The 18,302-nt window shown below is 38.6% G+C and overlaps 1 protein-coding gene across 8 annotated transcripts in view; it reads right to left on the bottom strand.

Annotated features, from left to right (window-relative positions):
- Positions 1-18,302, bottom strand: part of pcbp3 (poly(rC) binding protein 3) — a 72,600-nt gene that overhangs the window by 16,920 nt on the left and 37,378 nt on the right. For all 8 annotated transcript variants that reach the window (XM_058391022.1, XM_058391021.1, XM_058391027.1 and 5 more), the window contains exons 5-10: positions 4,396-4,563; positions 3,930-3,953; positions 3,770-3,802; positions 3,280-3,396; positions 1,829-1,960; positions 992-1,120 (exon numbers count right to left, since the gene is read on the bottom strand). In XM_058391022.1, the coding sequence (XP_058247005.1) occupies positions 992-1,120; positions 1,829-1,960; positions 3,280-3,396; positions 3,770-3,802; positions 3,930-3,953; positions 4,396-4,470 (510 nt within the window). In that variant the 5' untranslated portion in view covers positions 4,471-4,563. The remainder of the gene's footprint in view (positions 1-991; positions 1,121-1,828; positions 1,961-3,279; positions 3,397-3,769; positions 3,803-3,929; positions 3,954-4,395; positions 4,564-18,302) is intronic.

Genomic DNA, 18,302 nt, shown 5'->3' with positions numbered 1-18,302 from the left:
CCTTTTGTGTTTCTTCCATTTGGGAATAATCGCACCAACTGTTGTCACCTTCTCACCAAGCTGCTTGGCGATGGTCTTGTAGCTCATTCCAGCCTTGTGTAGGTCTACAATCTTGTCCCTGACATCCATGGACAGCTCTTTGGTCTTGGCCATGATGGAGAGTTTGGAATCTGATTGATTGCTTCCTTCTGTGGACAGGTGTCTTTCATACAGGTAACAAGCTGAGATTAAGAGCACTCCCCGAGAGTGCTCCTACTGTAATCTCAGCTCCTTACCTGTATAAAAGACACCTGGGAGCCAGAAATCTTTCTGATTGATAGGGGATCAAATACTAAAATGCAATCATTAAAATGCAAATCAATGTAGAACTTTTCTGAAATGTGTTTTTCTGGATTTTTTTTGTTGTTATTCTGCCTCTCACTGTTCAGATAAACCTACCATTAAAATTACAGACTGATCATTTCTTTGTCAGTGGGCAAACGTACAAAATCAGCAGGGGATCAAATAATTTTTTCCCTCACTGTATGTGACAGAGGGAAATGAACACAAGCCTAATCAGTACAGAAGACGCACATAGTCCGAATATTTTTATGATATTTTAGCTTATCAGCTTTTGTCACATGTAAAGACTGAAAAGAGGGAACTTGACAGAGAGAGAGAGAGAGAGCAATAGAGCATGTGCATCATGGTTCCCCACACCATAAGATGTGCTTATTCAAGGGAACAGACTGCTGTGGCAGAGAAGGAGCAGAGAATGAGATTATTTCATTTCTATACTGTAACAGCACAGAGAAAGAGAAGGCTATATGTGTCTCATCTAAGGGAAGGTTAATGACAGGGTGTAATATGTTTGTGTGTGTTTTTGTACTTTTCTAAGCAAATGTGTGCTACAGTAGAGGAAGATGTGATCAGCTGGGTTTGTACTACACGTGTAAGTGTATTTGAGTTTTCTCAAAGCCTCGGTCTAAGCACACTGGCCACTGCACTGTACCTCCAGCATGACCACACATATCTGTTTGACACACTGGATGATGGCGTCCGGGGTGCCCGAGATTGTCACAGCGCGCTCTGTGGAGTTGGGCAGCATGTCCCCGGCCACTTGCACCTGAGCTCCTGTGGACTGGAGGAGAGACAGAGAGAAACTGGATAACACATATACTGGAGAAATATAAAATACAACAAAAAACATGCTCAAACGAATGTAATGCAATAACAGGTTTCTGTTATTCTAAGTTGTATTACATAATCTAATGCTAATAATAACCAGCTTTTTGTGGTAAGTGGTAGCTTAGTGGTTAAGGCGCTAGACTACTGATGGGAAGGCTGTGAGTTCAAATCCGAAGTCCATCCAAGCGTCCACTTCTGGGCCCTTGAGCAAGGTCCTTAACCCTCAGTTGCATAAAATGAGATAAAAAATGTAAGTCGCTCTGGATAAGGGTGTCTGCCAAATGTAAGTTTTCCACCACTGGGGGGAAAAAGGACTTCCAAGAATTTAATGAATATCAAAAAAATACTGATATTCACGAATGATTTCCAACTTGGGAATTGTTGCCAAACTGCTGTGATATAAGAGGATTTTAAGACACTTCAGAACTTGCTGTACAACTTTAACTTGGGGCCTGGTAACAGTAACTCTGCTTCATGTCAGGCTGCATCACACCACATCACTCTGTCATGCTTTATTCCTTAATCATTTCTGGCTGTTCCCATCCACATGAGAGTATAACTGTCAGTTGCTGGGCAGAACCGACTGTCATGCTCTAGTTATTTTAGAAATATAGGTTTTCTATCTATCAGCAGTACCTGTGGGTGGGAATAAACACTGTACCTCTCTCATCTCCTTGATCTTGGAGCCTCCTTTGCCAATGAGAGAGCCACACTGACTGGCTGGAACCACCAGCCTCAAGGTGACAGGGGGCTTGCTGGTGGCCGGGCTGTTGCTCATGGAGTTGATTATATCCTGCCGAAAGCATGAGAAGGAGAACAAGAATCAGAATGTTGAACAGCTACAAAGCTTTAATTTACACAGTCACTGAGTCAACTTCCCAGTGCCAAGCTCTGATTTAAGGATTTGATTTGATGAGGATGTTAATTCTCAATAGAACTTAAAGCACTTTTTAGATTTGTATAGTGCTTTGAACAATTTTTGACTTTGTCACAGAGCAGCTTTACACAAAAGATATAGACCCCTAATGAGCAAAGCACAGGAAACACTGGTGAGGAAATACTCCCTGAGATGGTGTAAGGAAGAAACTTTGACAGAAATAAGGCTCATGGGAACTCATCCGCTTCTACGCCACAGCAGGTAGCGAGATTACAAATGACTCTTCAACAACTCTATAGTGTCAAGTCAAACAATTATTCTGCTAAAATATTTAATGATCAGGTTGTTGAATAGCTGTGTGACAGAGTGAAATAGACACAAGCCTAATCAGTACAGAAGACGGACATAGTCCGGATATTTTTATGATATTTGATCTAATCAGGTTTTGTCACACAGAGCGAAGCACAAGAAACACTGGTGAGGAAAAACTCCTGAAGATGGTGTAAGAAATCAGACTCATGGGAACTCATCCTCTTCTATACCACAGCAGGTAGTTAGATCATAAATGACACTTCTCTACAGCTCTATAGTGTCAGGTCAAACAGTACACTAAGTGTATTAAAGTGTTCAGGGTGAGCATAGTGTGGATATGAGTCCTGGAGTGAGTGTTTATGATTACGGAAGCAGTTCTGAGCTAGAAAGTACGAAACAATATCCAGAATAATTTATCCACTGATTCAACAGTGAAGCATTTCTAGACATTTCAATGAAGGGTAAAGTAAAATCTGAAACTTTATCATATTTATATTGAATTTTTATATTCCTGTAAAGCTGCTTTGTGACAGTGTTCATTGTTAAAAGTGCTATACCAATAAAATTGGAATTGAAATTGAATGACCATGTTGGCTGAAAACCTTGTAAAAGAAAGCTGCAGCCTTGTGGTATTTTGTAATCTGAATGGCTCTCTATGCTGTCAATGAAGTGCCAGCTGCAGTGGTTTGTGATTAGAGATTTATCTTTGATGACATTTTTTATTTCACAGCACTGAGTGGATTCAGTTCCGCCCAGGACGAGCACAGTTTAATCCATTAACTACCATGCAATGCTTTGTTGTTTCTAATTCATCCAGGTATGCAAGAAAAAAAGATATAAGACAGATATGACAGATATTTAGGGCTTTTAATGATCATTTTATTATTAAAAGCCCTAAATAACAAGTGGCTAATAATGTGTACCTCTTCAAATTTGTAGGCAATCATGGCAAAAGCCTTGAAGATGGCATCCGTGGGTCCTGTAATGGTAACGATTCGCTCTGGACAGTTCCCCTCTGAGATGTTGATGCGAGCAGCACTCTGAAGGTCACACAAAAGCCTGGAGTGAAATTCATGCTTTATGTTTTTATAATTATTTTCTGTTTATCTTTTGAAGCGCCGGTAAATAAGGTTTTAACCTTAGGGTTAGGGTTACTGTTCTCTAAGTTCTCTGCAAATTCAAAATAATAATTTAATGTATTTGTATGTCCTTTATTTTTGGTTCTGGCATTACCAGCTCTGTCTATGGTGTCAGGTTTTTAGTATCACTGAAAGCTGAATAAGAGAAGATCACTACAAAATCCCTGACTGTGGGTTTAATCTTGCAAGTAGGACTCTCGGAGGATGGAGAGAGAAAAAGAAAAAGAAAAAGGAAAAAAAAAACAAAACAGAGACAGAGGGTGGTTTTTCTTACCTCCTCACGCATCTTCTTTACAGTTTCTCCTTTCTGAGAAATAAAATATAGTGTCAGGATTTTGAAAGAAAAACAACAAAACAACAAACTTAAATCATCTAAATTCACTGCTTTCAAAAAAGTTGAAGACTTTATAATATTGTGGATATCCTTAACATACCTTTCCAATGATGCTTCCGACTTCCTGAAAAGATAAAAGTAAAAGCTTAAGCATTATTGATAAATCTTATCTGTACATTCTCATACAAAACAGCAACAGCTCAGAGTTACAGAGAAAAAAGAAGAGTATTTTCTTCCTTTTTTGCTGGTTAATTGATGACCAATGCCATTTTTAATGCATTGTTAAAATGGAAAAATCAGCAGATGTATTTTGCGCTAGTATTTAGCTTTTTGTCTGTCTGTCTATTTATCTGTTTGTCTGCTTGCCTATCTATCTATCTATCTATCTATCTATCTATCTATCTATCTATCTATCTATCTATCTATCTATCTATCTATCTATCTATCTATCTATCTGTGTCTGTTTATCTTTCTTCTCGATGTTGATAGAAGTGATAAATGGTATGAATAAAAATATAGTGATCTAAAAATTTCCTCTCTCATGCCTCTCCTCTATCTGTACATACTTTGCCATGCATGAGGAGGCGGATGGTGAGGGTGACGTTTAGGCCGCCCTCAGACTGCACTTTGCTGGATTCCATGGTGGGATTGGAGGAGACGTTGGCGTATGGTCGCGTGACAGGAAATCCCCAGGAGTAGGAAGAGAGAGATGGTAATGACAGCCAACCAGTCACCTGCAAGGTATAAATAAGTACCATGTACAAGAATGTACATTACAATATAATACCTTTGCATATGCGTAAACATTTACGCATGTTGAACGGAGGGCAGAATTTATAGTGCAGCATGTTTCGATATCATTAGTGAGGATATATATATACATATGCAGACTCTGAACACGAGAGGGAGCACTTCTCATCCTGTAAAATCAAATCTCGACTTTCCTGACATACAGCACATCTTTAAACACCAAGGATTATTCAGTACCCCATCTGGTGCTTTATACTTTATATGGCTGTAAAACCCTTTACATTAAGCATAAAAAAAAATCATCTGTGTGACAGAACTGTACTTGTGTATGATCCTGTGTTTTAGCATTATAGATTACACATAGAATGAAAATTAAGAGAGATATGTTTCTAACAGATGTGTGTAAAGTATACTGGAATTCTTTCTTAATTTGGAAAAATTGGGGTAATTCACAGGAGTAATTCAGTTTGAGCAACTTTCCAGAAATATCTAACAGTTCTTATTTGGCTGGTGCTGGAATCTGAACTGTAAACCCCAGCCTTAACCACTGATAGGCAACAACTTCATTCTCTACAAGAAAGTGTAATTAATTCTCATGCACTAGTTCATTATCATACTGCAAACAACTGGCACATATTCAAAGAATGAGAGAGAGAGAGAGAGAGAGAGAGAGAGAGAGGATCAATCAAGTGAGAGACAGAGAGAGAGAAAGAGTGATCAAGCGAGGGACAGATAGAGAGAAAGAGTGATCAAGCGAGAGGGAGACAGAAAAAAAGTGGACAATATTAGTTCTCCCTTAATGCTGTGGCAGGTCCATCTCCCTTCTCCTCCCTTCCCTTCATCCTCACCCCCTCTCCCTCTCATATCCCGCCAGTCACTCAGCAGACATTGAGAGATGGAAACATTATGCCAGACGCCAGACTCCAGGAGAGAAAGTTGAGGATGGTGCAAAGACAGAGAGAAAAATCATCCAAGAAATAGCTCAGGGAGTGAGTGATGAAGACTGTGATGTGGAAGATGATGGCACAGCAGGAGAATTATATGCTGCATTTGAGGATCATCTTTTTTCTAAATGTCTATAGGGACCCGAGACTTGTTTGTGGGATAAGGCGGAAAGAGAAAGGGAATAAACAAAGTGATTGAAAAGTGTGTGAATGTGTGTGTTCGGTTGAGAAAGGGTGGAATGAGAGAAAGCAGTAGAATAAGATGGACAGATGAAATCTGGAGCCAGATGTCCACCAATTTCCCCGTAGAACTACGGATTGCATAAAGCCCCTAATCCACACTAAAGCCATGATGGGAAATAAAGCCATGCCGCAAAAGATCAGAATTTGGCCTAGTGAAGTCTTTTCTTTTATTATGAGGAGCTCTTTGCTGTGAGGAATCAGTGACCCGGTGAAACTTGAACAGCATCAGCTACTTAGGCTTCATGGTGGAGTAATAAAATTCATATTATTAATCACAGATACTATTACTTACATCAAATAGTTGGGTTGGAGAAAATGGCATGCCTACCAGCAGCAGGGCATAGTTACAGATAGTCAGAGAGATAAATTAAAGAGGAAACGGAGCATTAAAATATCTGTTCTATATACTTATCTATTAATAAATTAGCATTTTTAATGCTAAAATGTATAAATTAGGTGGGCATACACGATTTGTGCCTATTGCTTATACAATCTGCTGTTACGTGCATACTCTACATCCTTTGAAATCTCACGAACACTGATATATCTGGCAGCAAAAAGGCCAGAACAGGAGCATCCCTTTCACAAATGTCAGTTTTCAGATGGAAGAGAAGCTGCTTACATTTTCATTAACCTCACAGGTTCACAGTGTGAATTATGTGTCCTGTGACAACCCTTTCAAAGTGTCGCTTCCTTCCTTTCCATCAGCAAACACACTTGAGCGAGGCTAGTTTTGTTTAAAAGCTCATTCATATCATCGGTACACAGCGCTAAAAAACAAACCTCTCAACACAACATGGCATAATTAACGGACGCTATAATGGAGAGCAGGCGTGAAGAGATGCACCTGTTATATCTCTGGTATTTTTAACTACAAGCTGTTTGTACAGTCGTGCCATTATGGTTTCATTAAATCAGCTTTCGTGCTCGGAGGTGAACGGCTGAATGGTACAGGAGCTATTTTGAGAATCCTAAACATGAGGTAATACAAGTGTACAGAGAGAGAGAGAGAGAGAGGAGAGAGAGAGAGAGAGAGAGAGAGAGAGAGAGAGAGAGAGAGAGAGAGAAAGAGACAGAGAGAGAGAAGCAGGCACTTAAGCATGCTCAGAATTTAAAATCCCTCATTTGTGTTGGGGCAGTCACACAAACATAATGCATATCTGAATCAAAAGGCCACATGAGCTTTATACATAGTTTATAACTACAATTTTGTATCCATTTCATTCACTCTTACCATGACAAATATGCAAATTTGATATGTTCTGACTGTTATTAAAAGCCATTTGCTGTATGTGATGCTGTAAGTGGGTCACGCTTTTCTGTAAAGAGCTTCCGGCCCCTTCCTCTGAGCTTGCTATCGAATTAATCACGCTTTATGCTTGGTCAAGCAGAGCACCCCCAAAAAACTGCTCTGTCCTTTTTTTTTTTGTTTGTTTCAAGCACACAATCATTTTATTTTCCAAATTAAATTAAAAATGTTGTATACCTGGTAACAGAAATAAATATATACTGTACGTATTAATGCACAAAGTATAAAGAATTAATTCACTAATCTGTCGCACATCAACCTATAATAATGAGTATAGGTTAACTACATTACCATATAAGTCATATGTGGAAAAAACAGCTAAAGATTATTTACCCAATAAAGGGTGTGTCTGCTGATTTAAGGGTAAATTGGCTAAATTAAATTCATCATTATTACAGCACTAGTTTAATATATATACGGTTGTGATGGGTGTAATGATGTTTATTGTATTGTTTAAAGCAAGGATCTTGATTCAGCATCTGCTTCTATCCATCCATCCATCCATCATCTATATTCCTATTTAGGGTCACGGGGTCTGCTGGAGCCTATCCCAGCGCACATAGGACGAAAGGCAGGGGTACACCCGGGACAGGTCGCCAGTCCATCATCTGATTCTACTTTATGTCAAATCAGGAAAGGTTTAAAAGCGTGCTTCTCTTAAACACACTATTTGTGTATGAGGAAAAAATGCTATCATACTGGAGTACTAGCTTGGGAACTGAAGCAATGGCTAAGGTCAATAGGAGCTTGAAGTTTTCCCCCAGTGGTTAAAATATTTCATTCCATCACTCACTGACCATGAAGCAACACCCCAGTGTGCATTCACATACAGCAAACTCGCTTCAATCGAGTGAATATTCACTGCTGGAGAAGGCAGGATTCCAAAACACATCCAAAGAGCGGTGTAACTCTGACAGCCGAACAGGAAAAGCCCTGTCCTTCAGACATGCCTCCTTGAAAACACACCCACCCCAGGGAAACTGTAGCCATGCAAACACTCGTTATATTTTAGTTACAGTACATTTGCTTTAATCAACTGAAAATGGAAACACAAGGCAGATTCCGGCAATGCTTATTTTTGTTGTATGAAAAATGTATAGTATCAAGACCCCACTGTATTTTATTTATTGTTACACTCTTAATGTTTATTCATGCACAAGGTAAAGTGTTTAACCATAGACCTAGATGGATTTATTTTACATTTACAGCATTTGGGATCAGAGGCCCAGCAGTGGCAGCTTGGTGGTCTTGGGATTCAAACTCCCATGTGTCCCCACAACCTTCTGAGCTACCACTTCCCACACTACCATTTGATCAGTCCATGTCATGAAGTTCATTCTAAAACAAGATATGCAGAGATTTAGAGTAATATATACCCTAGTGAAATGTAAAGACAGGTGAGGTTATCTTCAGCTCGTCAAACCTTGTGTAGCTCAAAATGGTGAAATCATCTCCCATCTGTAAGCTCTATGACGCTTACTCACCTCACTTTTAATCTGATGTGTACTCTTTTGCTGACTGCTGCCGCTTTGAGCCTTATCGCATTACCTGTTTGAACTTCTTTAAACTTTCTCAAATGAAAAAGTATACAGCACAAGCATCCTGTCTCCCAGTCACGTGTAAGAGTTGTGGCAATTCAGCACTCTTTTCATATAAAGGGTCCATCAATAGATTACACTTGGTGCTAGATGTGCATTAGCAGACAATCAGAGTAAATCAAAAGCTACTGGAAGGGAATATGAAGAAAATGCTGAGTGACTTCCTGGCCAGCTGAGTTTGTTTTCAAGTTCCCCCATAAAACAGGAAAGAACAGAAGTGTTTCCTCAGACACAAAGAAAAAAATGAAACTGGAAAAATCTTACATACACGAGAATGTCTCGCCATCACACGGACAGCAGGGTGTGCACTACTGCCCCTACATGCACATGAACTTGATTTGATTCGACTTTTACTATAGAAGTGTAGAAGAGTGACTAATGCGCTACTAATGAGTAAAGCACATTTTTGTAAAAAAAATATTCAATGTCATACTAACATTTAAAATAACATTAAAAAAAGCCATCTAATGATGATGCACATGCCAAACCATCTTAGCTTGTTTCTTTTTATTGCATTAAAGATAACGCTATAGAGCTTAATGTTATATTAACATTTAACCTTGTTAAATACTTTGGTTCTCAATGCGGTTTTGTTGTCTTGAAAGTCTAACTGGGGTTCAGGCCACATCTTTATGGTTTGGGTCCAAAACTGTTCAAGAAAAATGGATCAATATTCTTTGCTGCTTTACAGGCTCTGTATAATTTATCAAGCTATATGTAAACAAATTTATTTGAAAATCGCTAAATTTAAACAAGCACAGAAAAAGTCAAAAAAGAAACATGAAAAATGTTCATATCTTACAAGATCTTCGTTTGTGTAAAATTTCTGCATAACGTTTCACTAATGTAAACTTTATTTGCATACAGTTTAAAGAACCTATTTATTTCAATCACATAAATGTAATAAAAATTGGGAAACTTGATTCATATTAACAAGTTGAAGAAAGCGAAGCGAAACCAGTACATACATTAAGGCAAAGAAGTCTAGCTATTCGATTAGGACAACTGATATAAATGGAGGAGGAGCGATGTAGTGGCTAAGCTGCATTACTGGAAAATGTATCGTATGCTTCCTGGCTAATTAATGCTTGATTAGCATTTATCCAAATATGTGTGTAAATGCAAAGAAATCAGTGTTACTTAAACTTTTCTGAATTCTAGTAAGAATTTGTTTTGGCCTTCAAAAACATTTCCACACAATTTTACTAAAAGACTGAGAAATATGGCCCAATGTACAACAAAACATGGGTTTAAAAATTATGTTTTGTGCTAGGTTTTTAATGGATTATAACCTAGAGTACATAAAGCAATGATGTGCTAACAAAGTTTATCACATGACATCCATCAGCTGATTGCTGAATCGATCCATTCAGTTTTTTCTTACTAAACTAAATTAAATAATTCAAGCTTAAACCACAAGTCCAGGTACCTTTGTTGCGAGACCTACAAAAAGGGCTTGAAGTGAAGGGCTGACACATTATTTTAGATCTAGACAGAGCAATAAAAAGAGAGAGTGAAAGGGGAAGCAGTGGGTACAGCCCTTGCTCTGGGCTGTGGAGACCTGGCAGAGGAGGAAGAGGAGAGAGAGGAGGACGGGAGCTGGAGGGGAGCTGGCAGAGCGGCCTGTGCAAATCGGCAGCCATGATTTATTGTATTAAACACATCACTAGGCCTGTCAGTGTGTCAAGGGCCTGAGCATAACTTGACATGGCAGTGTTTATTGGAGACACCATGGCTCATACTACATTTCAGGGCAAATTACTGCCCAGGGCAACACATCTTTGTTTTTTTGTTCATTCTTGTTCCACACTGCAGCTTCAGCCCAGAACTGACAGAACAAAAAAACATCACACAGGAAATTAAAAGGAAAGGTTAAAAAGCAAGACAAAGCAATAAAAGTTAAAAGGAAAAGTTAAAATGAATTTTAAAAGGTCAGTAGCCAGGTTATCTGCTCAATCTCCTGCCATCATCATATATACAGCTGAGGATGTATCCAAAAATAGGTCTGTTTTTAAATAGTGCAGCTTTTCACATTAGACAGTAATATTTAGTTAGTTATAAATCACTGGGCTGAAAAACCTCCACAAAAGCAGTATAATTCAATAATCAATCAGACAGTCTCTTACACACAGCTGAGCTTCAGTCTTTTGACTAATGCTTGGCAGATTTTGCTTCGTCACTGGCACCGAACTTGAACATCACACTAATAAGACTCACAGTGACGCATTAATAAAATTTGGTGAAAGGGAAAAAAAGAACTAATGACGAAAAAGCAAGCTACAGAGTGAGAAAGCTACAAAGCAGCCTCCTTCCAGCCGTCAAGTCTGGCTGAGTGAGTGTGAGTGTATGATTATTTGACCTTGCCCAGCTGAGAGTCTCCTGTCATCTCCATAAAAGCGACACGGTTAAGGTTTTCCACAAATGCTGAAATCTACTACTGAAGTCCTACACCTTAATATGGCTTCTTTTAAGCTCCTCCGAGTCCCAGACATGGACACATTAACGCTTATAACGTCTCTTTGGGTCATCCCTCTGGTGGAACCTAGTGTTCTATGCAAATCCATGGATCAGAGGATTTTCTAATCAGAAAAGAGGTTCAGGGAAGTATCTTGTCTCTTTATAATAAACTAACACAGTAGACACACAGCATCTCTTTACACATTTGTGTTTAATTTAAGGAAGACTGGAAAATTTTAATTCATCATATCCATGAGATAAAAGAAAATGAATTGTTTTATCAAATGTGTTGTAAATTAATTCTTGTGAGTGTTTAGATGATGCTAGGACTGCTTATGAATGAGGAACAGTAGAAAAGTCAAGCATAGCCACCACTAATAATAATAATAATAATAATAATAATAATAATAATAATAATAGAGATTACATGGTTCTGGTCCATATTTATCCTTGGGTATATGGATGTATGTGTGTGTGTGTGTGAGATGCCTTGTGGTTGGCTGGCTGCTATGTCAGAGGGGGTGTATGATTATAGACACTCCAATCTAACAGCTTCAGATGAGGGTTTTTGCTGCAGCGCTCATGTCAGCATGGGCACTGTTCTTCCTTCTCATTCCCACTCCTCCAATCCAGCCCCTCCCTTACCCTTGCCTTTCCTCTGACGACCGCCTCTAAATCTGTCAGCACAGATCAGTCGCCCTCGCCCAAATCTCACCCCGAATTATAATCACAAATCCAGCCACACATATCCACTAAATCAGCACATCACATAACCAGTTATTAAAGTCGCTACTAGAGAAATTACGTCAAGACGCCCAGTTGCTAAGGAGATGCCTCTAATTGGCATCACAGCGAACAACCATTGACATGCTGACTGTTGTGAATGATATCATCAAATCATGTGCAATGTTGCTTTAATGGATTAATATTGAATACATCAACAAAACAGTTTTAGAAAGCGCTGACAAACCTGACCAAGGATGTGCACCCATTGTGATGGAATTGTGTTAGCGACCATTTTGGGATTGCAACAAATGCACTATACACATCCGCAGCTGGCCACGTTACTAAATCCAGATCTCAAATCTCCAAGTAAGCCGATGTAGGTTCATCACTAAAGCTTCAATCCCATTAGAAATTGATAAGCAGACAACCAACATCAATTATTTTCTTCTTAACAGAAATCTCCAGGCCAATGATGCCATAAATTAATTTCAATATGATGTAAAATCTATTAGATGCATTTAGGTTAATGTTGTACTGAATTCGAGAACATCGTAGTACAATCGAGTTGCACAAAAAAAAAAAAAAATGTCTGATTTACTATGGCAGGTCCTGAATCCATGACAGTAATCGAAGTAACAAATGTTGCGGAAGACCATGTAGTGGCAATCATAAAAATGACAAACATGACACATTGTAATCTATCTATCTACACTTAGGATTCTAACCTTGTCTATCTACACTTAGGATTCGAACCAGCTGTTAAAAATATGAACAAAAATTGCTGCATTCTGCATTACCACAAATCAAAAGCTAGCGATGCATCTGAGCGGTCATATTATAATGACATTACTTTCCATTCACTGAGCACAGGACTCCATCCACCTCTTTTTTTTTTTTTTGGAGAGTTCAAGACAGGCAGTAAGTTAACCGACTGACAAATAATTTAAAATCTGGTCCAAATAGGGGTTCATGAAGCAATCCAAATCAAGCACAATGCTAACACAGAAACAAGCAATGAGACGATCGATCCTACTCACGTCTTGACAGGATGACCATTCTTTTAGCTTATCAGAGCTTCTGAATCTGATATAAAGACAGCATTTGGTCTAACTATTCCATAATATTCAGCAATTAGACAATTACTATTCATAAGTATTTAAGAAAACTATTAAAAGGAAGATTTAACAGGAAGTCTTTTTACCTTTGCACGCCTCCTAAGAGATGGCCACAAATTAGGAAGGTTGGAAAAGACTGAAATTATACAAATAATTGTATGAAGAAAGGATTTCTCCACCGTCCTTTCTCGCTCTCAGCCGTGACCGAAGCCGGAGTTTGATTGGCCCACAGAGGAGGTCACGTGGGCGAGGCTCTGGCCACGTGACCTTTGTGGCGAAAGTGAAGCACAAAAAAATCCCTGCATTGAAATGTCGCTGTTGTTTGTGCTACTGTTTCGGATTGAGGTTAATTCTTGATGTAGAGGATGAGAGGTGGTCTCTGTATGCCAATTGAGCTGCCCCAAGGGTACTCAGGGCAAACAGGAGGGGTGGATGGCACCCATCACACCCATGATAGTCATCTGGATTCTTTTGCAGGTCAACACGACAATGCTCAGGACTGTATACTTTTATCTATATCAGTACATTCACTTCTATTGTTTCATTTGTCCATTGAAAGAGAAAGGTTTGTTGTGGCAATTGGACATCGTAGAGATCATCACTTCAACACCCCTCCCCAACATGGCCTCATTTTTCCAGGCAAAGAACCTTAGGCTAGGATAATGAAATAAAAAATGAGGAAAAGACTTAGTGTTGTAACATGGATCTCCTGATGGCTACCATGATGTCTGATCTGCATCATATACACTCTACCCCCATTTAATCTCACGCCATGTGGGATTGCGAGCAGTGTCACAGACTCAGGCGGGATTATAAACCCCACTGACTAATCCACTTTAGCTGGACAGTAAAATGGGAATTAATCAACAACAGATAAGCTGCATTGCTTTTACCAAAATGGGACTGGATGAATTTACTAAAGAGGTGATGATGGCATAATGAAACCACAGAGTGAAGGTGGTTGAAGAAAAAAAAAAAAACTCCCTAATAATGTAGTATATATTTTTTAAACCACTATTACAATGCAATTCCAGCGACATCTCACATCTCCTGCGAAACGCATAGGGCCTATGGGCTGTGGTCTAAATATTTTGCCCTTGGGACGTCAACTCAAATGGAATATCACAGCAGTGAATTAAATGAGGGCGCAGCAGCCGAGGCTTTCTGTGCATTCAAACAAAATTAGGGTCATGAGCAATTTGTTTCCCATACAAACACACGTGCACTTGTGGGCCTGTAAAAAGGACACAACTAGATTCACATTGAACCAAACAACAAAACAGGAACTTTTTTTCCACTTTACAGCAAATTTAGACTTATTGCAGAAAAAAAAAACCCTAAAGAGGACGTTCAACATCCAAGCGGCAAGTTATTACCCATTGTTACTTAACGTTATTGCAGCTATAAACAATCATTCTCTCACTTTTTTTTGTCTGTTAAAGTATAAGAACAATGTAAAAGCAAAAAATTCAGCCAGAAATTGGACTGTAACAAAGCGCTGACACTGGAGACTCCTTTCACAAAAGTTAAAAACTTCACTATATCATCAGTTTGTTTTGTTACAGGAATATATTTTGTATATCCCATAGAAAGATAACACAGGAACTACTGCATTATTGTAAATCTCTTGAATTTGAGCCAGCACTACTGCTGAAGCTTTTTTTTAAATAGAAAATACATTTCTATAAAACCTCCTGATCAATCAGACTCAATAATTTACCAGTTTTAAAAGTGATGCAAGGAGCTATAAAAGCCATGTTTACATTCTAATGAATGTGCAAAAATGTATGAAAAGTGCAACGTCATTTAAGTTATGTTAAAAGTACTATACAGTTTGTCCGTCATTGGTCTTACCAGATGTAGGGAAAGTTCCTGAGGTTGATTTAGGACCAAAGGTGGTAGAGAATAGGCACAATGAAGGATGAGAGTGACATCCTGGTCCTATAAGTAAACTGCCCTATTGCCCCAAGCAAGGACACAAAGCAGACAACTTACATGAAGTGGGACATGATTGGCCAGTGGGTTGTTCAGGCACAGCAATAGCTTCATCGTCTAAACGTCAACTGAGCAAGCTAATCAGCTCAGACGAGCGTGAAGGACAGTGTCATCGGTGCGATCAAAGTGACAAGAGGTGCGAGTTAGCTGTTAGACTGTAGATAGAATTTTACAAATTCTGATGATATGTAGAGTACATTTTTATAATGTCATTTCGAGATGGGAGATCTTCTCATACGTGTGTTTTTCTCCAGGTTGTCACTCATCATTGGCCTTTTAGCTACGCAGTGCTAAAGAACTTCCAACATCGATTGGTTGAGCAAGACTTGGTGTCAAATTGAGCTGTGAACCTGCAGGCTGTAATCAAGCAGCTCATTATTGGGTTGGAACATGACCATGGCTCGTCTGGCTCGGTTCTCTGGACTCCGAGAGCAACGCTGGGCCTGGTAAAATCTATACATCACTTAGTACTGATGGAGGGTGTGAGACCCTGCCACAGAGACTGACACAGTTCAGGACATTTGAACATCCTTTAATGTTCACTTTAGTGACAATGTATTTCCATTGTGAAGTCACATCCACTTACTTCACCAGTCTTTTATTCTCTAGAAGGTGAAAGAAGTCGAGGACAAATGACTTTGGAAGCTTGCTTAGAGCGAGTTTGTATGGAAGCGAGTACAAAAAGGTTGGAGTGGAAAATTCTTCAGCTCTCGGATCGCACTGTGCCAGCTCAAAAGAGTTTGTTTCTATATTTGATTCTGTTAGCTTTTGTGCCCTCTATCCACATTCAACCCGGATGTAACTAACTAATGGAAAATTTTGCCTGACCCTCCACTAGACCACATTCAGTGCTTTTATTACTGAGAACGCTTGCAGCTAAAACCAATAACCAATGAGCTTGAAATAGAACAATACGAAAGCTGTACACTCAGAAAAATAACAACTAAACTATACCTTTATTGTGGCCGGTGTGGTACCATCTAAAGTTCACATTTTGTATGTGAACTTTAGTATGTAATCTTTAATTGTATCTTTCATTAATAAATATCTTTAATATGTATCTTTCATTAATAAATATCTTCGTACCATGAACCATCATGGTTCGTCTTACAGCATTATTTCTTAGCAATTTAGGAATTATTTGGCATAGACAGTTGGGTTAAATTACAGGGATGTAGTGAGAAAAGAAAATGATGATTGCAGTTCATTAGTAGTGTTACACTTTTGCAGGCAAGGAAAAAGCTAACCACATAAAAAATCAATAATAAAGCAGCACTTATAAAACAGTGCTTATAACCCAGCACTCTGCAAAAATTCTTTTTATACATTTATTTATTTGCTGTTCAATGATCAAAACATAAATCTGTGTAAATAACGATATAAAACACCACAGATCTGTTGATTTTTATTGATTGTTAAACCTAGGTATTAAAAAAATATTATAAACATATATAAAGGATTTAAGTACACACAGTTTTATAGCGTTAAGCTTCCAATGTGCACTATATGTAAATTCTTAGGTAAAAGATTAAAAAAAAATGGCACCCTTTTGCTCATCACCCCAGCAACAAGGAAAGCTTAAGTCTAGTATCATTTAATTTTAATACCCTTAGATTTTACAATGCACTTTTAGATCAACATTATTTCCAACATGTCACCACCATATAAAGTCTAATCCTTTATAAAACTTTTTTTTGCCTCCTTTAAATCCTTTAAAAACCCTTTAAAATCACAGTACTTAAAACAGAAAGGCAGCTATTGCGTAAAAATTGTTTCTAAGCAAAGCATGACCTTGACCTTGTTTAGACCCATTTTAAAACCCAATCAGTTTGTCTGCCGGGTCCAGTGATAATTCCATTAAAGCACTGTGTAACATTATACTGTATAGACTCCCCCCACCTTCCTGTTTGCTGTGTGAATGATAGATCTCCAAGCTGCACATTATTGTTTTTTTTTGGTTCATAAATATTTGTTGATGGGGTCTTTCCATTAGCCATGAATATGTAGACCTGACATGCAATACAAGGCACTTTGCTGAACTTCATGCTTTTATTCCTCTTCCCACTTTCTTCTTTATCTTCTAAAAATTCCATGTCAGAATTTTGCAGCTGTCGCTATATTCCCAGTTCAAACACAGCAACCTAGGCAGTACACACAATGCACAGATCTCTATGTGGCTCCCCCACCAACGGATCCATTCCTGGTTCTAAATACTTCAAGTGTTAATAAATATCAAGGTAGGCCAGGCACATGTGAGCAGTGCCTGTAAATGTAGCTGTGTATTGGTGAACCTGGTCAACATATAAACGTGCCTGCATAAATACCCCGTACTGTAGTGTAACCAAAAGTATATTTCCATGCTGTGCACGAATGAACCTGGGTTTTCTTTGATGCTGCATTCCAGAACATTTCATCCCAAGATGATAATCATGAACTTCCTCTGGGGTGCATCTATCACAGATCCTCAGTCTAGATTGTTCCACAGTAATACACTGCTATTCGCATTACATCCTAATATCATGGTTCAGCATGACCTCAGCTTGATCTTTTTTCTTTTCAAATATAGATAACAGGATAAAAACCCATATCATATAAAACACACTTTTTTGTGTGTGAGCTGCTGAAGATAAGCCTCTAGACATATTTAGAGGCAGTAAGATTTTCATCCTAGTTTCTTTCTTTCTTTTAAAATTGAGGGCCTCACTTGCCCGTGAGCAAGGCCCTTAACCTTCGCCTGCTCAGTTGTATACACAAGATAAGAAATATAAGTCACTGTGAATAAGAGTGCATGCCAAATGCTGTAAATGTGAAGTGAATTCAGTATCATTTGTCCAAATCATCCTTTAGGCTAGGGATTCTAACTTTAAGGAAGAATTTTAGTGCAACCATGTGCATATTATCTACAATGAGATAGCTGTATCCAACTTTACCTCACTAAAAAGCTTACAATATCAATAAGAATATTCAGTTATTAAGAATGCGAAACGTGAGCTGGAATGAAATGGATGGTGTAGTATGGAAGAAATGACTACTGTATGAGTGAGATTAATTCTTTACATAAGAGCCAAGGGTTTAACATACTCATACTCTGATTGGAATAATGGGGATGGAATTACACTGACTGCTTATGTCAAAGCTATTCTACTTTTACTGGAAATGCTGTAATGAAAGTAAAATGGTGTATAATGAAAGGGGCAGTGGTGGCTCAAAGGCTCTGGTTAAGGTTCAGGGTTACTGATTAGAAGGAACGTGAGCTCAAGCCCAAGCAACACCAAGCCGTTCATCCCTTGAGCAAGGTTCTTAACCCTCTCTGCTCCATGGGTGCCGTATCATGAC

Source organism: Hemibagrus wyckioides, linkage group LG06, assembly GCF_019097595.1.
Source record: "Hemibagrus wyckioides isolate EC202008001 linkage group LG06, SWU_Hwy_1.0, whole genome shotgun sequence".
NCBI classification, from domain to species: Eukaryota; Metazoa; Chordata; class Actinopteri; order Siluriformes; family Bagridae; genus Hemibagrus; species Hemibagrus wyckioides.
The sequence above is the reverse complement of the archived record's forward strand: the minus strand, read 5'-3'. Positions and strand labels throughout refer to the sequence as shown.